The sequence below is a fragment of the Coffea arabica genome, chromosome 2c (genome assembly GCF_036785885.1).
Source record: "Coffea arabica cultivar ET-39 chromosome 2c, Coffea Arabica ET-39 HiFi, whole genome shotgun sequence".
NCBI lineage: Eukaryota > Viridiplantae > Streptophyta > Magnoliopsida > Gentianales > Rubiaceae > Coffea > Coffea arabica.
Genome location: NC_092312.1, coordinates 12,036,470 through 12,061,009, shown reverse-complemented (window position 1 = coordinate 12,061,009; position 24,540 = coordinate 12,036,470). Strand labels below are relative to the sequence as shown.

Below are 24,540 nucleotides of genomic sequence, written 5' to 3'. Positions count from 1 at the left end.
GGTTAAAGAATAAGTATACATACAAGGACATGGCTATGTTTTCATGCTTTAGAGGGGACAAATGGCATATTTCATGACCACGGGAGGTAATTTGTTACTACCTAGTATGAGTTACATTATGGGGGAACATTTTGAGATTAAGGCCAAATGAAATTGCTAATCTGATTCAAACAGTCAAACAAAACATTCCTGGGATGGGCATCGGACCCATCGAACAAACAATGCCTCGAAAATTCCAAGGGAAACAGTCCATTGCTTTCCAACCATATGTCATGAGAATATGGTTAAGATTCTATGTACGAAGAACAAGAAGAAGAAACAAAGGCCAACCCCGTGATTATTGACCAAAGCAGCTGCGAAGTGGATATCCCCCAGACATAATCAACTGTTCACATTCTTCGTCTTCTGTTGACCCCCCCATTAATTTCACATCTCCCCTCTAACAAGAAGTTCATTATGGACCAGTTTGCTGTTCGCGGCACCAAGATCAGCTCTGACTCAACTCAACCGATTATTACAAATTGAGAATACTTTAATCAAATTATATATCAAAAAAAAAATCACAGTAATTATTTGTCATATTCATTTTATTAATTAAAACCTGAAATTCATGACTTCACTTGTTTAAAATACTACTACTATTTATTTATTTATTTATTTATATATGTGTTCCTGTAACTTCTAAAGAAATCCGGGATGTGTAACTTTCCCATCTTCTTCCTTTCCTAAGTTACCTACCGAGGATAAATTCTTGATGATTATTCCCGCAGTTGTTGGGATGATGGAACCCCGCGAATCTCTGTGTTGTAATAATTTACCTTAAACCAGGGTCTGCATATCCTGACACGAAACTATCTCCCTGGTATTATGATCAATTTAACTTACGTCTGAAAATGCTCCATTTCTGGAATCATTTCTGAAGCCTAGCCTGGGCATATATAATTTTGCCCCGTAGGTCTGTTGCCGATGCTCTATCAGCTCTGTGGTTTTTGACCATAACAGAGAAGAAAGTGGAGCACTTATTATAATAACAAATGCATTTCAAAAAAAAAAAAATGTGATGCCACCAAATATCATTTGTTACCTTTTGATACCGAGGACTTGATCCTTGTGTTGGGAGTACTCGAGTTCGAATTTAAAACTCGCTGTAAATCACTTTTAATTACTTACAAGAATTGTAAAAAGAAGAAGTCAACTACAATTACCCTACTCAGCCACAAAAAAAGAAACAAGAGAAAAAAGAAAGTTTGAATGATTCAGACGATACTAAAAAAATCAAAGTAAGTGGAGGGAGATCTTTGTCTGAAGATTGTTCTGGGGTGGGGAATGTGGGGGAGTGTTTGATGAGTACAGTTGCACTGATTTGATGCTTTGGTCCCCCCAATCTCATCCTCAGTCTCTATCTCTTTTGCTGATACATAAGTAGTGGTCGAGTCTTCCCCTCCTTCTCCTCCATCACTTTGATTCTACACCAAACTACCCCATTAACGTGTGCATTGGGTTTCTTGCTTTCATGCTTGCCAATTTGGAATCTCTCTTGTCCAGACCGGCCAGAGTCAGTGGTGGGTTGGCAAGTGAGTGATTGAGCTATCTGTGCTTTAGATTGGACCCACTTCCACCTCTGAAATTATGGCCATTTGTTGCTTCTTGCTACCACGTATCCACATCCAACTTAATCAACTCAAAAAAAATTTTCTTTTTTTTTCTTTTTTGTTTTTGTAAGGAAATCGATTGTTTTTTTTTTTTTACTTTTTAAAAAATAATTTGGTTCCCTTCCCAAACAGACTACCATAGATAAAAACTATGGTCTGTTAAAAGATCTTCAAATTGGTAATTTTTTTACTCTTTTTGGAATGTAGAAGCGGCATAGTTCATGTTGTCGTTTCAAGGAAAAAGCACTCCTAAATTTGGTTGTTAGCTAATCGAATCCCAGTTTCTTCATCGTTACTTAGACTAAAATCACGTTGTCATAATCAATAAAAAGCTGATTTAATTTGTTCTTATCTCATGAATTTCTATACCGTTCCTTTTTTTTTTTCTTTTCATTTTTCCTAACTGATTTGACATACCCCCGCCCCCCTCTCTTTCTGAAATTGTGACTTCTTTTTTTCCATTTTTATAGGTGCTTATAAATCATGATGTCTTCATTAGTCCTTTCATTTCATGGCCCTTGCGGAGTACATATGCATGCTTCACATAATTACTAATACGAGCACAGCCACAGCATTTCTGATCAAAAGAGTTAAAACATAATAATTAATGCATGCATGAGTATTATTTTTTTTGGATTCTTTTCTTAACTTACCCATAGTCTAATACTATCAAAGCACAGCACATCACTGAGCAAGCTTTGAAACGAACCTGGGGATTATGATCTGAAGTCAAAAGTTGGATCTTCATTCTTTGTCTCCCGTAGGTGAAGAATGATTTTTTTTCTTTTGGGCCGGGCGGGGGGGAGGGGGGTTGGTGGGGAAAGGGGGGAGGTTAATTAAGGCCTTATTCTTGTTTGCTTTAGATTTTAGAAAATCTGATTATAGAAAGTGATTATGGTGAATAATCAAAATTAGTAAGAGTTACTCTTTAGTTGATTATGAATTTTAACTTTTTTTATTATTAAAAAATTGATAATCATTATATAAAAGCAACCAAGAGCATCACAAAAGCTTATCATCCAAAATCAGAATCTGTAGTCACTTAAAATAATCAACTAATTAAGAACAAGCCCTAAATAGCACGACCTGCTTAATCTCTTTTGGGATGATAATTTGTTGATTGGCGCTCTTCATAATCCGGAAAACAATGAATTAGGGGGGACTACGGATGCAAACTGCCATACTTTCTTTCTCAATCAAGCATTCAGAATTCTGGAGGCAACATATTAATTCTGAGTTGCTCTATAGTGTATGTTTATTAGAGTTTCCAGCTTACAATCAGGTCCTCAAATAAACAGAATATGATTTTCACACAAAATTTACTTAAAAATGTCAACCCTTTAATTATGTGTCGTCAATTTTTTTTAAAAAAAAAATTAAGAAACAATAGAAAACTCAGCGCTGTCTAAGGGGCAAATTGAAATTCAAATGAAGAAAAGCATCAAATTTGACTGCGAAGTTGATATTCATATAGTATCTTCAACATTGAAACCCTAACAAAATGTGAATGTAATTTATTCAAAATTTTAGTTGTAATCATGAGATTCTGACTTTGTTGTTCATGCTGTGGAGTTGGTATTCAAAAAATTTAAATGTAATTGTAATCATGAGCATGCATCATCAAGTTCGAACCGGAAGACCAAGGGAACCTCTCTGTTGGGTGCATGTGTTCTAAACTTGACAAGTCCAAATAGCGTTTCTTTAAAACTGTTAAGAATTCTGTGCTTTTTTTCTCCTTTTTTTTAAAAAAAAAAAAAATGCAACCTCAAAATTTTGGATTTCTCAGCATGCATGTTAACCTTCAGAAATCAGAAGAGAACTTAAAAAAATAATAATAATAATTCTTTTGAGCCTTCAGATGAGAAATTGAATTCTAGCAGTAAATATGAGTACTCAACTCAAGCACCACCTAGGACATCGAGTAAATTGACTACTACCATCATAGTCATTAGTTAAAAGACATGATTAATTTACTGTTATTAACGCAATCCAGTAGTCTGTATTATTTTACTGACCTAACATCTTAACTTTAACGATCGAGGAAAGATGCTGCAGTAGAAGTATAATGATGAGTGTTAGGAGAATGAGAAAATCCCTTGGGAGACTACAAAATCCATTTGTTCCCCAAACATTACTTTGCTTTTTCCTTCTTTTCACCTCAGCAGCTGAGCTGCCTCCACATGGGGCTGATGCGTACATGTTCAAAGTTTCTGTTTCCACTTTCGCTCATTTTTCCTCAATAACATATGAATATTTCTTTTCAAGAAAATCCATGCAAGTACTAATCTATGTGTATTTGAACCGACTGACACCTGTATTAACGGTTGTGTTATTCCTCCAAAACTAAGGGAGAGACTAGCTACGAGAGCAAGAGAGAAGAAGAAAGCAAAAACTGAACAAAAAAAGGGCTCCTTGCGAATAAAGCGTGGTCTAAACCATATGTTTTGAGACCAATAGATGTAGACATCCACATGCAGACATGCTCCCCTCTTGTCCTTTTCTCTTGGTATTTTCGTTCTGCATTCAGATTTGGAATATGTGTTTGTTTATTTATTATATAATGCAACTTGACAACTTCCTGCAAAGTTTCCATCAATTGGCCTCGAAAATTCTTGTCAGATCAGATGATATGATTCCATTCCATATTGTATACACCATGTAAAGATGTGAAAGTTTCATAGCACATACATCTCAACCATATGAAGCACAAAAAGAACAAAAAATATATGGTACTATTAGATTTTTTGGTTCTCTTGGTGTGGTGAATTATGGTTATAACTTAATGCATAATTAATATTTTTTATCTTATATATATCATATTGTAAAAATTTTTACCGTACGTATTCTAAAAAATAAAACAAATAATCCTCAATTCAGACACAAGCGCGCTATTCTTATTTAAAAAAATAATAAGCTGAGAAGTTCACTCGAGTCCATATTATTGTGCTGCCAACGTCAATTTTTTTTTATCTGACTTTTGAAATTAGTTAATTAAACCTAATCCCAAATTTAACGCTAAAAGTCGGCAACTCTCGAGGCAAAACATGGGAACAAGTTTAAATATAATGGCCGGTAATCATGCTATATTTTCATTGAACGACAGCCCATCATAATTCACAGATTATATCGGATCATGATACGGAAATAAAGTGGGATTTTATATAGGGGTGCACTACAGGATAATTACTGGATATATGGGTGTGTAGGGCATATAAAATATGTGTACACTCGCTTTAGTCTGGAATAGTCATGCTGGTCGTTGTTGAGTCGTAGTAAAAAAATAGACAAAGTGGAAGTGGGATTTGCTGTGCCAAACGCCTCGAGTAATGAGCTCTAGGGATTCCCTCTATCTCTCTCTATATGCCTATCCGTCTGTATCTAACTAAGGAATGAAGTAATTATTTTACGTACTAGCAGCGATCTGACCTGTTGGGGGATGCCGGTTTCATGAAAATTGTTATTTTTCTTGAACCTCTCAAGATTCATCTGTAATATGCTCCTTTATCCCTCTGTCCTGTTCCTCTACTAGGAATGTCTCCCAATTGTATATTCATTCATTTTCACTTTTTCTCTTTGCTAAAAATCTATTCAAGATTCAATTAGACCAAACCCTTCACGTGAAATTATAGTTAAACAACAACGTTTTAACGTTAATTTCTTGCTAATACTCTCTCTCTCTCTCTCTCTCTCTCTCTCTCTCTCCATCCATATTTCAACCCCCCCGTCAACACACGACTACTATACTTTCACGTCGCCACCTGCATTTGTCTTCATACTCCTTGTTTCAACACGATTCCCTTGCTCCTCAGTGAGTAGAGATGCTAGGAAACTGTGAGAAGATGGTAGTCATCTCTTCATCAACCAGTAATGAATGGCCACTGCAGCCACAGGTTGCTTCTTATTCATTTCTCTTTCTCTCCTCTCCCTTTCAATTATTAGACAAAGCATGACCCCATTTTGTTTCTTAGCTTTTGGAAGGGAATACTATGTTTGTGTGTTAATTTTAACCCCAAAGACTAAAGTCATCCCTTTTGAATCTTCTTTTCTTTCCTGATCTCCTTGTTTGTTTGTTTTTTTTTTTTAATCTTAACTTCATCTTGATTTTCTCTGGTCCAGAATCAGATGATAGATGAGAAAGGGTTGATGGATCAGTCAACAGCAGCCAAGATGATGGAGAAGCCTAGCCAAGACCAGCAGCAACAGCAACAACCACCCCTCAAATGTCCTAGATGCGATTCATCAAACACAAAATTTTGCTACTACAACAATTACAGTTTGTCTCAGCCAAGGCATTTTTGTAAGGCTTGTAAGCGTTATTGGACTAGGGGTGGAACTCTCAGAAATGTTCCAGTTGGTGGTGGATGTCGGAAGAATAAGAGGGTTAAAAGACCAGCTTCTACTAATGAGGCTACTTCAACTTCAGCTCAAACTGCAACTTCAAACCCTAGTCATGTTGTTCCACCAGGCCAGATAGATCTATCTTGTTCATCAGCAGGAAATCATATTAATCCTTTGTTTTATAGCTTGCTTACTAACAACCATCATCCTTCGGAGCTCAATTTTCCATATCCGGCCAGGTTCAACACTAGTAACGGTTATGATCTTCTTCAGCCTCAAATGAATGGTCTTGGATTAGGGTTTTCATCAGGACCTCTTGCTAGTGATGTTAATGGGAGTGATTATAGAAATGGGATCAATTCAATTTCTTCAAATAAGCAGATTCAAGATGTTGGTGTTATCCCTTCAAATTCACTTCTTTCAAGTTATAGTAATTCTATCTTTGGATCAACTTCTACTTCTACTACTTCAACTATGGCTTCCCTCATAGCTTCTACACTTCAGCAACAAAAAATGATCTTTGGTGGAGGATTTGAAGGGTTTGAAGACATGCAAATGCATCCCCCGCGGAGTGGTGAAAATTCTGTAGTGGTGAAAGATGTGAAAATGGAGGAAGGCCAGCATAGGCTGGATTGGAGCGTTGCTAGTAATCAGAATCACATTGATCAGATTAACTCTTCTGATCCTTCGCTTTTGTGGAATGCAACTGGAGTCGGTGCCTGGCTTGATCCATCAAATGTGGGGTCTTCAGTTCCTTCTTTGATCTAGCGTATGGCCATGCTCCATTCCTGTCCTGGACGGATCTCCCTCTTGTTCATTATTTCTAGTAAATCAGTCTTTCAGGTAGTTAGCCTTTAGTTTTTCTCTTTCTAGTAAATCTCATTGGTCAAAAATGGTGGTTTTATTACCAAAAGGAGCATAAAGAAGAAAAAAAAGTAGAAAAAGCAAAGTTCTTGAATATTGAAGAACTGATGGGAGGAGATTGGATCGGAGTGATCATGTCAGCTGCAAATGAACTTCAGCCTGCATGTTTTTACTTCAAGGGTTGATCATCGGAATCCCATTTGCGCTGAGAGGAACCTCGGATCCTTTTTGTCTCATCTGCCCAAGTTCAAGCAGTGCCCTCCTTCCCAAAAGCCACAGATTTGAAGGGACGCCTTGAACATCTAACTTGGGGTTGCAATTTCTAGTCCAAATGTGAGTTGTTTTAATGTTCATTATGTATATATGTGCATGGAACTTCCATTTCTTTAATTATGTACTAGCATCTTGTATTAGGTTTTGGGGTTTGGGGTCACTGAGATACATATGATAGAGTCCTAATGGGATAACTTCTCATGGGGAACCACTTTTTTTTTTTCTTTTTAATTAATTGTTCCACTTTATGTTGTTTAATGTAGTTCATATAAGGGCAAGGGTCGGTACAATGGTATACAAGAGAGGGAGATTAATTTCTTGGCTCAATTTGGGGTGCTTGAGGTTATTAATTTGTTCAGTTGTCCATCCATGATCACATCTTGTCAATTTGGTTGGTCTTGGTGCCAATGTGCCATCACAATTGAAGTACTTTGGGCTAAATGGTTGGATCTGAAGGCTTATACTTTATACATATACAGGTGGATGGATGTGTCTTAGTAAAAGCGTTCGGAGTTGCACTATGTAATTCTATTTGGCTTTTATCTCTTCCTCTATCCATCCACTGCTGCATTCTCACATCTCATCTCAGGCGCACAATCTGACACAAAGGCACGCACAGGTGCACACACACACACACACACAGAGTGGGTGGGAGGGTCAACAACGTAATTTGGACCTGAGTGGTCCTCCGTCTCCATGCTGTGGTTTGGCATTAGTTGGATTCGGGCCACTTGATTTTACCGGTTTTAACCTTATATGCATAAAGCTTTGTAACTTCGAGAAAGTAAACAGATATAAACGTGTTTACATGGCAAAGTTTCGCAAAGACTCCTGTGAATAACGTAGATAAGAGACCAAGAAAATAACGTGTTACCGTGAAGTAAAATGAGGATTGCTTACTTTTGACCACACATATATATATATATATATATATAAATTTTGCTGAAGAAGAATTCTTGACTCTGAATTTTCGTTCTCTCTCAATTTACTTTACAACGATACATGAATTTCCAGTGCAGCCATGTATCAGTAAAAGCTTGCACTGGCTACTTTGGCGTATGGCTAAGTAGATGTGCTGGTTTGCTCTGTCTTTCATCGGAAATTCTTTCACTTTTCAATTGAGACTGCAAAATTAGAATGACCTTTTTCTCTCAAATATATAGTTATATAAGTAGTCAATTACTCTGATCCTTTTTTTTCTAACCCTACAAATGTTGTGGCTAGCTAGTGGTTTAATTCTTATATTATGAGCATATATACAACTATTCTGATCATCTTCTAGTTTTCGATCGAACATAGTACTGTTTAACCCTTTTTCTGCATGGGATTATCTGGTCTACAGGGAGAGTTAGGTTGGAAAACTTGCTTCCTGGATTCTCAAGTCAAAACGATTATTATGCCTTCGTGAATATAGTAGAACTTAACTAGCTAGGCGAAATAATTCTTGTTGAATTTCACACAAAAATTACAATATATATATATATATCTTATGTATAGGAACGGAAGTTGCACGTTGAAAATCTTCTTCTTCAAAGTGATATATATCTTATGTTTGTGCAGTTTGTATCTCTTTTTTTTTTTTTTTCTTCTTGTGTGTGATAAGAAAAAATGACTTGGTAATGTCCAAAGCAACGTCAAAGATATCTAATCATAAACCAAATTAAAAGGAAAATTATAATAATTTAAACATCTATAGTATTTACATTACACAAGATTTAGAAGTTTTTACTAATATCATGTAATGGAATAATTTTAACTCTTATAAATTTTTAAGTATTTTGTAGAAAAGGGCATGTGTAGTTGTGAAGCTGCATGGTCATTCTAGACCTAGAAATTGTCTGCATAGAAAAACACAGATATCGTACGGAATTAAATGCGATGAGTGGACGAGGTTATGACGTGCACTGGAATCAAAGGACGGCCTGGCGTGCTTGCCATTAGGGATGGCAATGGGGCGGGGGTGGGGTTGGGGCGGGGATCCCTCCCCATCCCCCGTCCCGCTGCTTACAAACTTTCCCGGATCCCGCCCCATCCCCTGTCCCCCGCTCCACGTCTCGTCCCCGCCTTGCCCGCCCCGCTTCTTTCGCGGGTGCTCTCGTGGGGCTAATAAAAATTTATTATTTAATTTTATTATGGTTAAATTTTAGCAAATAATCAAATACTAAAATATTAACACATCATCAAATTATTATTCATTGTAATTTTATAATTGAAACTTATAAAAACAATCAAATAAAAATTATTTGAATACAATCCAACATAATGAAATAAATATAACTACAGTAGTCAAGTTTTCACTTTTGGTACAAATACAATCACTAATTCATTATTGTGCTTGTGCTTTTTTTAAGAAAAAATATTATTGTATTAAGTGTAATTAGAGATTTAGTATAAATGTATTAGTAAATTTAGTATAACCAATTAATAATTTGTATTAGTACACATATATAATTATTAGTATAATTAATAATATCAATTATATTATATATACTAATAGACATCATATAATACACATAACTAATAATATCATTATCATAAGTTTGTAACTAATTAAATTATATATTATATATATAATTATATACCTATATATATTTTATATATTTATTTTTTTAAAGCGGGTGGCGGGGCGGGGGTACACTCCCCCGCCCCCCGCCCCGTTTCTAAGCGGGAGGGAAAAAATTCCCCCCGCCCCATCCCCCTTCCCATTAGCCCCCCGCGGGGCGGGTACCCGCGGTCACCTGCCCCCATTGCCATCCCTACTTGCCATTTATAGTTTAAGAAATTTTAGGAACTTCCACCATACTCCATCTGCTTCATGAAAATAGGGAAAATAGTTCAAAATGTCCCTCATATTTTGTAAAATAATTTTTTTCGTTCTTCACTTTTAAAAGTGTAATTTTACGTCCCTTACAAATTCATATTGATCAAATTTGGTTCCTACCTAAGTTTCCGACTAATTTTTGATCGGAATTCATCACGTGCCTTGCATGTAATTATTTTTTAAAGGTAAAATTGTCAAATCAAAATTTACATAATTCATCTATAATCCCTTACATTTCACAAAATAAATTGTTTCATCCCTCACATTCACAAAATAAAATTTTCATCCCTCACATTTCACAAAATAAATTTTTTCATCTCTCATTGACCATGTACACAAGTAGTTTTTTTTTTAAATTCATGTATGTATCTATTTGATTTCACCTGAACAATATGAATAATATATAATATATCTCTATTTTATCTCATTTAAACAGACTAATTGTAGCTGTGCATATGCTATTCAATAGATATATACATGAGTTTAAATCTAATAATTTTTGTTAAACCCATATATATTTATATTTGATTTCACCATGTAAATTTATTTAATATTTGCAACCTTTTCTATTTTGGTAATAATTCATTTATTAAGTTGCATAATAAGACCATCTAATTAATTAATCAATGTTAATTCAACTTTTATAGTCATGCTAACAAATTACAATTTAAATCTGAAATTTTTACTCGCTCCCTTTAAGACCAATAGTTGAATTTCTTAGCTTATGATTATCTTAAAATTTAAAAGTGTCAATCACTTACTTCATTTTGTCATACTTTTCCTTTATTTATTTTTCTGTCCAAATTGAATTCAATATAAATGCTTGATAATGTTTAGAATTAAATATTTTTTTGTTTTCAATTTTTGAGTAAAAGGAATGAACATGAATAAAAAAACTAATAATTTTTTTAAAACCCCTGTATATATCTATTTTAATTTCACTTGAACAGTACGTTCAGGTGAAATAAAATAGAGATATATTACATGCTATTCATATTATTCAGGTGGAATCAAATAAATATATATTAATTTTTAAAAAAAGTTATTCGTACACATGATCAATGAGGGATGAAAAAATTATTTTTAGAATATGAGGGATGAAAAAAATTTATTTTGTAAAATATGAGGGACGAAATAATTCATTTTGTGAAATGTGAAGGACTATGGATCGGATTATGTAAACTTTGATTTAACAATTTTGCCCTTCAAAAATGATTACAAGCAAGGCACATGGTAGATTCCGATTAAAAACTAATCGAAAACCTAGATAGAGACTAAATTTAACTAACGTGAATTTGTAAGGGACGTAAAAGTATATTTTTTAAAGTAAGGGACTCAAAAAGTCATTTTGTAAAATATGAGGGATGTTTTGAACGATTTTCCCATGAAAATATGACGCTTTTCATTTAGAAATATTTTAAAATATATTTCATCTTTCAAAATCAAAATTACTTTGGATCTCTTTTTTCAACATTATTTTCATCTTTATTTCTATTTTACACTAAATTTAAATTTTTAAGGATAATTTTAAAAATAAATTTACTAACCTCACTATCAATTCACTAATTTTAAAAGTTTAGAATTCCGAAATACGACAACCAATTTAGAACGGAGGGAGTAGCGGCTTTTTTTTCCGCCACAAAGTACATAGAATAAGCAAATACTTTCCGCCACCAAGTACCTAAATAAATAAGTACTATGCAAGCACATAAGTGGTGATCATCCTTGACTTAACAACCCGGTTCCACCGTTTCAGGGTTGTGTCCGGATCATAATTACTAACACCATTAAGTTTTCTATTATACCCTATTGCCATAGAGCATAATGTGGAAATGATAACGCTATTAATTTGGTGGAAAAAAGAGGTCGTTTGAATCACCATATAATTATTAGCTCTACTTTTTTCTTTTGACATTTTTTGAATACAAACTCGATGTTTTAATTCTTTTGTTGCTAAAGCTTTAAATTTATGTTTTTCTTAACCCATTGAGTACTCGTTAATGCACATATAGTACACCTAACTTACTATATTACTACACACAGTTAATGCATCCTCTTGTACTTAGATACTTTATCTAATTAACTACATTTTTCAAAAAAAGTTAACACTTGAAGCCTCTCCCTCTTAACGAGTGTTCAATGTGCACCAATTAGTCCAGCCATTAAATTTATCCAAGACTGATGATGTTTCTGATAGGGTGTTAATGACTTAAAATTGGACTATAAATGTATCTAGTCGAGTCATACTTGAAATTTTGTTTGACTTGATTTGTGGTATATTACATATTTGAAAAAAACAACATATTTTGACGTATCAAGTTTCTTATAATTTCCTGCTGAAAAAAGAAAAATAAAGATAGGTGGTCGACTTTGTGCTACAGTGCAGATTGCACTTGTATTGCAAACTTCAGCTTGAGTAACTTCACTTGGTATATCAATAAAGATTCACTATTTGCCTTAAATAAAGTATTCAAGTGATCTACCACTCATTAGTCTTAACTCTAAAGAGTTTTATGCCCTAGACAATGCTAAGCATTAGTGACGGAGCTAGGATTTTTTTTTTTTTGGCCAAAATTTTTTTCTAATAAAATTATCTTAATATATTATGTTCAAAATAATTTTCTTCTATTTAAATATATGACATCTAAAAATATCAAATATTAAATTTAATTATAAAGGTATGTCTATTCATAAATTTGCGGTGCAGTCATAACAAAAATTAACAAAAAAGATAACTTTTGATTAAATATCTTATAGCATCACAAACCATCCAATTTGCCATCATAAGAAGATGCTCTCCAATATGTTACCTATGCAATATATATATATATATATATATATAATCATGTAATATAAATGTAATTATTTTCAATTGAAAAAAGATAAAAGTTATATTAACATACTTTAAAATTTCAACATCTTTTCTTAGAAATAAATTGAGCTCTATGCTCTTTCATAGAACTAAATTCATCTATGATTGAATCACTGCTAAATTTTTCAGCAACTTCCTTTTTTATATACACAGTTAGACAAATCATTCAAAACATTATCTTCCATCTTGTTTTGGAGTTTTGTCTTGATTATTTTCATAATTGAAAATACCCGCTCTGTAATTGCAGTTGATACAGGAAGAGTAAGAACAAGTCTAATCAATCTATCAATAAGATAATATATCACTGATTTTCTTGTCTTCACCAAGCCTTGACATAACTAATTAATATCAAATAATTCTTGCAATTCAGAATGATTTGGAATCTCGAGCTCAAAATGTTGAAGTTTTATTCTTAGATGTACTAGTTCTTGCTCCATAAAATCATTTGGATAGAGCTTCTCTGCAAGTTTACAAATATTGTCAATCTTGAACAGCATAAATCCATTTCTAGGATCTAAAGTAGTATTCAAAACAAGCAATTCCACGGTATGTTCGTTAAACCTGCTATGTAACTCTTGCAATTGATAATCAATTGTTGCAAGAAATATATCCACTCGATAATAATGCTCCACACTAATCTCATCATGATGACTTCGAGATCTACCACGTCTTGTAATATATTGAGCATTCATACATGGGATATCAATTGGATGTTGCTCACAAAATAATTTAACTTTTATCAGAAAATCATTCCATCCCGAATCTCGAAAATTCTTCAGTAGCTTTGTTGTGCTTGAGACAAGATGCATTGCATTCAAAATATCTTGAGATTTACGTTGCAATGCTATACAAAGAAGATGAGTAATTTCCATAATATCTTTCATAAGATGCAAAGTAAAAACAAACTTAAAGGATAACAACTGATTCAAAGCAAAATTTGCATCTCCACATTGAGAGTATAAACCTCCATCTACTACAATATTACTTAAAACCACATAAGTAGCATTGAACATTTTCAGTAAACTAGAAATAGAATCCAAATGAGAGCTCCAACGAGTATCTCCAGCTCGTTTTATAGTGCCAATTTGATTAAGTCCCATTTCAGTTTCAAGTTCACCATTAGCAATTTTAGTAGCAACTTCAATTGCTTGAGCCTCATTTAATTCATCATTATGTTTGCTAGATGCAGTAACAATGTTGATAATGAAAACTAAATTGGAGAAGAATTGATGAACAGAAACTACTTCTCTAGAAGCTGCAACTAAAGCAAGTTGAAGCCTATGAGCCAAACAATGAATGTAATAGGCATATGAACATTTATAACAAATTAAAGCTTGCAAGCCATTCCATTCAAAGATAACTAATTCATATATATATATATATATATATCAACTCTCATAATATAAACTAAAATTGTAAAAATTTAGGGAGGGCTAATTTTATTTTACACACATATTTACATATTATGAATTAAAATTCTCAAAACCCCCCTTTGCCCCCCTTGGCTCCATCATTGCCAAGCATGTTACTTTTCTAAATCAGAAAAAAGGCAGATTTGTCCAAATTACTCTCCACATTTAAGCTTTTGAGAGACTTTATTGCTAGTGTCACCATGTCTGAGATATATGCATAACTATGATTAAATACTTGTAGGAATACATATGAAACCGGTTTTTGAGAATCTGCACCCAGTATTTTACTTCATTAGGTAGTCTTCTTCTTCTTTTGGGTTTCTAGCTGAAAAACATAATAATGTAACATCCCTTTACCTGTAGCTGTAAAAATGTGATGCACTATTATTTTGGGCTCTCATTCACTTACACCAGTAGAAAGAAGGTTCGTTCCGATGAAATTTTTGATCATTCCCAAAAAAAAAAAAACAAGAATGTTGGCAATAATTTTTTGAAAGCAAGATTGAAAAGATTTATTATAAGCATTTAGAAGAATCACAATATTAGAGTGATTGTTTTTCTTTTTTTTTGGAAAAGATACAAGAGTGATTGTAGGTAATAGGAGCTTTAATTTGCCATGCATGAATGTGTAATAAGGATTATGTTTTGATTCACTACTCAAGAAAATAAATTCTCCTTTTGTCTCGGAGTAGCTTAGTTAGGTCTCAAAATTGTGTGTTCGAGTTACTTCTTTACCGTTTGTGTATCTTTGGGAGGCAAGGTGCACAAGTACAAGGAGATTAGTCTGACAAAGTAGGATACACTTGCGTTGAAAAAAAAAAAAAAAAGCAAATAAATTCACAGCTGCATAAAATGATACAAGCCCGTAGAGGTTGACTAGTGCTGTAGTGGTCAAATCTTGGCATCCACGTTCAACCCATTTTATTGGCGGGCCAAAAGTTTCCAGCCCTACCCATTTAATTATTCCACATTGCCCAATTATCTACTTCGAGGCCCTGGACCGTGACCATAAACCAGCGAGGTTGTAAGACCAAAACGTTAATTTCTGAACAGCGCGAAACCAAAAAAAACTATGCACGGTTAAAAAGTTAAAGTAATTTTTTTATGCGCGGTTAGTGTGTATATTCGAGCGACTCTAAATATATGCCACGTAATTTAATTTTAAATTTACTTTCTACATATGTGACATACATCTACACTTGTTAGTGTAAAAACTTCATTACATCGATAGTGGATAAAAATTTAATCCTAAAAAATATTTTTCTTGCGGAGGGTTCTTTTTTTTAAAAAAAAAAAAATAAATAAATTCCTTGCGATTGCTAACGTATGAATATTTTCAATACTTAAACCAATTTTCCTGTATCTTTGCTTCTTGTTTCCTCCCAAGTTTCCAATCAAACGAAGTGCGAAGACCCTTCAGTAAAAAGAGTTTCTCTTCCCTTGTGCCAAAAGAGCTAGTAGTAACCAAGGTAAAAGCAAATATACTTGTAATTAAATTCTACTCTCACAAAATATCTTTAATTTCCTTACCGAGATAAACGTTAAGGTTCTCATCGTCTGTGTTCACCAAAAAATAAATAAATAAATAAAATTCTTGCACCAGCTTTCCCTGCTATTTGTTCACATGGCATAAATTATGCTATATATAATTACAGAATTCAATGACCATATCAATTGAATTTGAAGTAGCAAACCGGTACTATATATTTCTAAGCTTTGGAGATAAATGACGTTAACACAAAAATGTCAAAATGTTCCTCCCATTTGAAGTATTTCTTGGCTGTGAATTTTTTTTTTTCTTTTTAAAAAGCATCCTGATTGTAGTTATATATAACACCTTTATAGTAAGAAGTATACAAGTTGATAGAGGTCACGTGCAAGTTGGGTGCACATATGCATTAATTATTATACTCAGTTTCAAGAGATCTAGGGCATCCATAAAATCAACCAAGAAAAACAAGAACATTATCAATTCAGGTAGATTGGAAAAATGCATCTTAAGCTAGCTAGCTAGCACTAAATATATAATATAAGAAGCTAAAATGATAACTGATGGTGGAGGTCCCATGCATATTTTGTTTGAGGAGGGGCAAGCATTGCATTATTGCTCGATCGATGAACGTACGGCTGAAACAAAGTAAAAATTATTATAAGAAGTATGAGCGAGAAGGCTTAATTCTGGGCTCATGCTATATATGCATATGTGCACAAAGCTCAGAGATCATGGATATAAGCCATTAATTGTCCACGAAAACTGATGAATACCAAGATAAAGTAAAGACGACTCAAACGAAGTTTTAATCTTAGCATACAAGACAAACCTAAACTATAGTAATATTCTTGATGAACCATATACATACATATACATTTAGAAGAGGACAGGTAGCATCTACGTGGAATTTGATTATCATTGCTCCAACAGTCGCAAATGCCATTAAATTATCTTGTCCATGATGGCCTCCCTCCCTCAAACCCATAGTCCACGCAATTCTAAAGAAAATATTACCCAGCAGCCGGGGGGGTCATTGCTTATGCATGCGCCAATTTCGTTCGCAAGCCAATGAGAATTATACATATTATATGTATTTATGGCTCCAAACCCTTTTCCCCTACGCAACCACAATGCCCGGCACCTTCGCCAGGAAAGAAAAGGACGTGCAGATTCTGTGTCTCTCCAAATTCTAGCCTAGAAGAAGGCTTCAGATCGGCCCATGAAGGGAGAAAGTTTGAAAGCAAAAGGATTTATTAATTATTGGTACAAGTTGTGGGGCAGGGCACAGCATATATTAGTGCTTTCACGAACGCATCAAAACCTAGCTTTATGGTTAAATTAAAGAAGAAGACAACACTGCAAGATCCAACCTTCTCTGCTACAGGCAATTGCATATGGAGAATCAAGGACAATCCTGCAGAAAAGAACAAACATAACATGAACGATCATGTTTATTCTACCATTCCCGTATTTTATCCTAACCATAGTCATGGCAACTACGTACTTCAACTCACTTGGAGCTAGGCCTTGTTCACCCGCCTTACAACTCTAATATGACCCTGTTAATTTAGTGCAGCTTTTTCATTTTACAAGGCCAGAATTACGATGTGAACCTTAAGTGCGGACGATCGAGTTATAGCTTACTCTTGAAGTAAAATTGGGAATTCAACCGAGGGGACAATCAAATTATTTTAACTCCCAACTGTTACGTACAGCAAAAAAAAAAAAAAGAAACACGAATTAAGGAGAAACAATAGTAGGACTTTATATCGATCGTTAAAATCTTTCATAACACAGCACTATCATGCCACATAATTCAAAGTAACAAGTTTGGCCAGAAAAGTGTCAACTGCTGTGATTGGCCACTGAAAATGTACTCAAAAAACAGGAAAAGTTCTTGAACTCTCCGGTCTCCACAGCACAAATTTGACCAAGACCGATTCATGACCAAAATGATAATATCGTGTGGGGTATCAAGCCCACAAACACATATGAGAAGTCTAATGAAATACTTAATTATGTAGGAAGAGTGCATATGAACATGTGTGTGATGGTATATATTCAGAGCTATGATGTAGGGAAGGGTCCCCAATTCTATCATGTTTATGTACTTGTGGTGTTAAAGCCAGACAATGGATTGTTCCCCTGTGCATTTGTCACCAATCCCTCAAAAGAAACAACAAAGATAAAGTGCAACTCCGAATAATTAAAGCAGCTTTTACCCACACAAGTTCACTCATAATGCTTGTCCGGGAGCCTGCAAATGAACCGGTATTTTCTATTCTACTCAAGCCAGATTCTCAAGGACCTCTGCCTGAATGTATGTGACCGGCGCTTTTCCAGGAAGCACTATATACACACAAGTACAACAAAGATCGAAAAACTCAGTAATAAAAAAAAATGCTGCTACCATGCGCCATGCCATTGTTTCCATGTCATTTCTAGCTAGTGTACACCTAAGATATTAGCATTTGCCGAGCTAAGAGGAGTGTAATTAGTTATATCTTTTGTTTTCCTTCACATCTTTAAGAGAATTTCTTGTTATTTCAACGGATGATTTTCTAGATTTTCCCAATTAATGGTGTACATATTAATTGGGTTGAAGTTGCTGTTACTGGTTGTTACGTACAGATGTCCTTCTATAACTTTTTAAAAGTTTTAGTTTTACACGATTTTATGAGATGGATTATGACCTTCTATAACTTTTAAGTTTTAGATAATAAACTTAATTTCAACCTTTTGATTATGAGATGGATTACCTCAGCCCTAAATGCAGACGCAATTAATTATCAGCTAATTGAAAACTTATTCTTTCTGCTTCTTCTGTTAATGTGCTGTCGAAGATAGCTAGATCAAGCAGCATGAATTGTCAAAAGAAAAATATATTGGACAAAAAAACCATAAATCATAGACGAATGTCAGTGAAGATATATTACATGATGATGGTACGTAGACCTGGTAAATGATAATCTTACGCTTGAATTACCAGGTACCACTAAAATCGCACGTGCATGTGGCATATTAATTTTAGAACTTGCTAATCAGATTGAATCAGTAGTATCTCGATGGAACTTCTTATCACTTCATGCAACAAATTTTGCGTAGAAGCCAAAACTTGTAGACCTAATGGTAAATTTTCCAAAATTTTCAACTAATGTTCTTACAACGGTTATTTTAATTACCACTATATTGTACCAATTTAGTTCCTTTTTTTAACGTATCTTTGCTGCTCCAACATTAGTTTATTGTTATATCTGATATTGCTATCGCAATGGTAAAGTTATGTGTCACAATTTCTTTGACACTTTTATCTCAAACTAGTCACCAAATTAACTTATGCTTTCCTGAAAAGACATTGTGCTACATTCATTCTTCCGATATGTTTAATTAAGCATGGTATTTTTTAAACCTTTACGCAAATCAATTTTACCTTTTGATCCATACAAAACAAGCCTGCTATACGAGTCGTTTCTTTTTACAAGATTTGGTCCTATCAGAAAAGGGTTTGATCGATCCTTACCTCCTCCATCTTTGAGCATTTTTAAGGTAATAAAAATGCGAATTTACCAATATTTCCAGTAATGCCGGCCCATTTCCTGATGATGCACCCTAGGTAGTATTATTTGTTGTCTTGCTGATATGGTAGAACTAATTCAACTCCTTTTGCATCACCAACTTACGAATTTCAGCTTGTAGGACCGTTGCAGTATGACTAATATGTCAGCTTTCACTCAAACCTACTGCCCCGCAAAGCACAAAAGTATTTGCCGAAGGATGGTTCAAGGGACTATAAAGATATATAGTAGGTGGACTCAGATGACATATACAAGTAATTGTCTATGTAGTACATATTATATACTCGTTTAGTTTAAAATTAATCAAAACCTACTCCACTTCCATCACAAGAAATTAAGTATGCTGATGATTCTTAATGTTTCTTTATCTTTATTGGACTCACATTTTTACCTACCCTCTTTTATTTGCTTCAGTCCTTTTGGCTTGAATTCACGGTTATCAGCAAATAAATAAATAAAAAAAAATAGTAGGTCAACTTTTTAAAACATCTTCTTAATACTCTTAATAAAGATAGAAGAAGACCACTTCATTCACGTACTTTCAAACTAGTATTATAAATCAATGAAGAGGATGGGTATTTCACCTCCAACTCCATTACAGGCTTAACCACCTGTCTAGGTACATGACATCTCAAAGTCACTAATGACTTAGCAATAACTGTTGTTCCACTAAATTGCACTACATATGAAAAAGAAAATGGTCATACCTATAGGTTGTATAAATTTTTTCCTTTAACTTTGAAGAGATTATACAGAATCGCAGGAGCTTGGTAAAAGCTTTGCCTTCTCTCCAAATAAAGACATGAATTGGAACATGTCTTCATAATAAATGGACAACGTACGATTCATTTTAAATTGTAATTCTTGAGAAGATTGAGTTGTAAAGTTTTTTTTTTTTTTTTTTTTAAGATTGAGTTGTAAAGTTGATGGCGGTTCACTAAAGAATTTAGAAAATAGTTCTCTTTGATTCCATGCATAGAGATTTTAAGTTTCAAACAAAACATGATGATCGAATAATATGAGAGTTATGAGTATTCCCTCTCATCTGTCTTAGTTAGAATGAGCCTCTCAAAGTTGTCGATTCTGCTTTCTTACATTGTCTTTCTTCAAAACTTTTTTAAAGAATGTTCAGAAAAGGTTGACATAAAACAATAGAATAACCAATATTTTCTTAGCTTTTTGATTAGCTAGAATACTTCATAACTCAGATCTAAACCTAGTGTGAGATGATCTCATATATAGCTACAAAAACTTCTAGCAGGCATATCAATATCATTCATATGACACCAGCTATTCCGTGCGCATATTCCCGGAATGAAAATCTTCAATGGCAGTGCTCAACGATATGCTCATGCTATGCTCGAAAAACCCCTTCTCCAAAACCACATAATCAATGGTTTAGCAACTTCATCCCCTCAACTTATAATAATTACGTTAAGCTTAGGGCACAGAAGCCTCACTCTCTCTAAGTTATTTATTGCACGTACATATAATTATGATTAGGACGAATTACTTCAACCCTACGTGAATTTGATCTCTATTGCAAAACCCATAAAGCCAAAATTGTGCATTGAATCTATCAACGTATTGTTGGTTCGGGTGTGCTCTGTGCCAACTATTCTAAAGTCACCAAATCCACAACCTATCTTCTCAAAACTGTGTACGGACATGCACGCCAACCACTATGAATTTGAGTAACCAGAACCATTGATGTTTTCAAATGAATGTGGGCGTGTGCGGTTTTCGTGTTGCGGATATATATAGAAATATTCTAGGGATCAGAATATTTACGTGTCCCTCGAATGGTGATTCGAGAAAACGCCTTGCATGGCATCATGGTCTTTCATCATGTAGCTCACGTAAAAGTTGAAAAAAGGGCACCACCTGGTGTAAGTCCCTGTTGTTATTGACAGCTAAATTGTTCTGTGCTGTAGAAATACAAAGTAAGCTCTAGATAGAGGGTTGTGCACTGATAAAGTACCCTTTTGTGAGTTCTAAATTCCCCTTCATTGATCCTAATGGGATGAAAGAACAAAAAAAAGTTAACTTGTCACACATCATTCAGCATTCACGCATTTTAATTCTACCTTTTTTAAAAAAAAATTTGACGTCTTGTAAGTACTAACTATGATTTGAGAGAAAAATAAAGGTAGACCAATCTCGATCATGCAAAGCTTTTGTGATGATGTTATTTGTTCTTGGCCATAGATTATTTGTTAGAGATAATTTTTACCAATGATTGTTGAGTATGTATTTTGACCTATAATTTGGTGGGACTTAGAGTGTAAGTTGGGGATTAGAAATGCATTTTCAAAATAAATCATTAAGCAAATTTCAATTCTAACATTTCTACAGTGAACAAAGTAGTGATTCTTTTGAAAGGTGTGGTCCAATGTGGACATACCCATGATTATTCATTTTCTCAAAATTAAAAAAAAAAACTCTTTTATACAATACAATCAATTATATTGACAAAAAGTAATGTTGAAGCGTGGCAACATTTTGTAACATTTAGGGTTTATGCCTTGTATCATGCGCAATTTACGGTGAGAGAACCATTTCAATTCCAAATTAATTAGTACGTGCAACCCATGGAAGGTATTTTTTGCTTTAGGTAGAGGAACTCCATTTCATGGTAATGCAGGATGGAGCATTGGATGACTGGAATGTTTATTCTGATTAGAAAGGCACATGCAAAAATTAGATCCATCTTGTCTATCACCTTTTGCAAAGGAGACATGTGAGCTCAGCCATCCACCCACAAACATTATTCTCTTCACCATAGTGCTTTTCTCTAACTTTAATCTGCAAAGTACCCTAATTAACTACTAGTTAAGTTCAATAAAGCGAGGACCTTTTTCTTTTCTTACTGGTATTGAAAAGCATCAAATGAACAAAACAAAAGCGTTAACACGCAAATTAAATTTAACTTTTGATCAAAAACTCAAAAAGTTTAAAGCACAAACCTAAACCGAATGCCAAACATTTTCTATAAGAAGGTAAACATTAAACATCATCTAGCCATAATCTGCTGGCTATAGGCTGCTATTATTCCATTTACATAGATTCCTAAACCTTTAAATCCCCATTTTCTTTCCACTCTTATGTATTTCAGATCTATAAGGCAACACAGTGATTCAACGAAGTTTCTAATCAAAAGCACATGATCTTCTGCAACTGATTTCTCAGCAATCAGAAAATTATTCACCATCATCATAGTCTGGAATATTAGGCCAGTCATTCGGGTTGAAAGAAGAATCAGTCGGGCCACTAGAGGTGCTTGCTCCATTGGTGTTGGTCCAGATGTTGAAGTTGGAGGTACTAGCATTGCTGGAATTCCCGGCAGTGGTCCAAGAATTCAGATTTCCTGCAGTCAAGGCCATGTTTCCATCAGGTGTGAACAAAGGTTGCTTGTCCTTGTATTGATTACCTATTCCAATGGATTGACTGGGCTGATCGCGAATTTGCAGCGGTTGAGATGGAGCCTGCTGGGGTTTCATGGATGAGAAATCAAATCCATGAAAGATTGGGGTATTAGCACCCGCTCCAGTAGTAGCATCAATCCCACCGCCAATATGGAGTGGTCGACTCATTCCTTGACCTTGGCCGCTCAAGGGTGGCATTTGCATGCCATCAAATCCAGCAAACAGCCCATTTGGATAAATTGAACTTGGTATTAGTGGATGAACCCAAGAAATGGTTCTCGAGGACTGCTGGGTGCTCGGGGGTAAGTTAACAATCCCTGAAACCAAGGCAGCCATGTTGGCTATGTTTGGGAAAATACCCTCTGGCTGCTGCTGTGGTGGTGGTTGTTGTGGTCTTGTCGGTGGGAAAGGTCGAGATCTTGAGCTCTCTCCACCACATGAGATAGGCGAAACTCTGCCCCGTTTGGCCTTTCGAGAGCTACCGCCGACGGGAACGTTCCTTAGGGTTCCACCATGAGTCCAGTATCTCCTGCAATTCTTGCAGAAATACCTAGGCTGAGACAGGTTGTAGTTGTTGTAGTAGCAAAACTTGGTATTGAGCGACTCACACCTAGGACATTTCCTGGGTGGTGGTGGCTGATGTGGAGCAGGATTTTCCACCTCTTTGGATTGCCTTTGTTGTTGTCCTTCTTGCTCCATTCTTGATTGAGATGTTGGAATTTATACCGCTAACTTGTTTTTTTCCTAACAAACTTGTTTGCTGTGAAACTTTTCGGTGCGAGTATAGCAAAGTACAGGCGAGTATTTATGATGGAAATCCTCTTGCCCTCAAAAGATTCCGGTGTAGCAGCCTTGACGGCATGCACAACGAAATAATAAATGTTTCGACTGGAAACTTAATGTGATATACCTCAAATATGGAGTCTGAACAAATGTGCTGGTGAGATTACGAGAATTCAGCTTGGTGGAAATAAACACTGGTGTGAAACTGAGGATGTTTATCCAACTCGGGGTTTAAAATCATAACTCCGGCTGCCTCATAATGAAGCTGAATTGAATACTTTCCATAGCAGAAGAAAAACCAAAACAAGAATTAAAAGCCCCTCAATCTGCCGCATAATCTTTAGTCAAATCCACCAACAATCCACATAGATTCACTTCCCTAATAAGAGGTCAACCCGTGAAATAAACTGGACTGGAGAGAGAGGAGGGTTGAAGGTCACCTGCTATATTCTTGTTTCTTCCGTATCCATAAGGTCAAGGTCTTCTTTAAGAGCCTTCCCCCCCCCCCAAGCCTAGAGAAAAATAGAGACAATAAAAACTGTACTTTTGTACGGTGTCCGTCCCTTTAGATAACGCTGAACTTAAGGCCAAGTTTTATCAAGGGAAGGTATCATAAACCTGAAGAATTAAATTAGACAAAATAAAATGGGATTCTTTTGTCGAATTAAGTCCAAAAATTCCCCAAAATCCTACTTATCACTCGTTTCCTAGAACACCACATCACCTATTAACATGAAACGTAGTAGAGGATGAACATCGAAAGATAGATTAAGCAAGAAACGAAAAACAAAGATTAAGCAAGAAAGAGACGTAGCTAGTTAAGGTCAAAAGAGAGATGATATGATGAAGTAATAGAAGGGATTGGTGGTTTACAGGGTGCAGAGGCTGCTGAAGAGCGGCCCGCCAGAAGGTTGGGTGGTGGCGGGGCGGTAGAATAAGGGTGGTGGGCTTTGTCAGATCACTTGCTATACTAAGATTCTTCTCTCATGAAGTCTTCCTTTCCTGCTTTTCTACCTGTCTCATTCATAAATAT

The 24,540-nt window shown here is 35.0% G+C and overlaps 1 protein-coding gene across 1 annotated transcript; it reads left to right on the top strand.

Moving 5' to 3' along the window:
- Nucleotides 1-5,095: 5,095 nt before the first annotated feature.
- Nucleotides 5,096-7,454, top strand: LOC113726040 (dof zinc finger protein DOF1.4). The gene is made up of 2 exons (XM_027249509.2): nt 5,096-5,542; nt 5,769-7,454. Exons 1-2 carry the CDS (start codon nt 5,471-5,473, stop codon nt 6,756-6,758), a joined length of 1,062 nt encoding a protein of 353 aa, XP_027105310.1. The 5' UTR covers nt 5,096-5,470; the 3' UTR covers nt 6,759-7,454.
- Nucleotides 7,455-24,540: the final 17,086 nt, after the last annotated feature.

Coding starts and splice junctions, on each gene's coding strand:
- LOC113726040 (XM_027249509.2), top strand. CDS start 5,471: ATGCTAGGAAACTGTGAGAAGATGGTAGTCATCTCTTCATCAACCAGT. Junction 5,543..5,768: donor AATGGCCACTGCAGCCACAG/GTTGCTTCTTAT, acceptor TCTCTGGTCCAG/AATCAGATGATAGATGAGAA.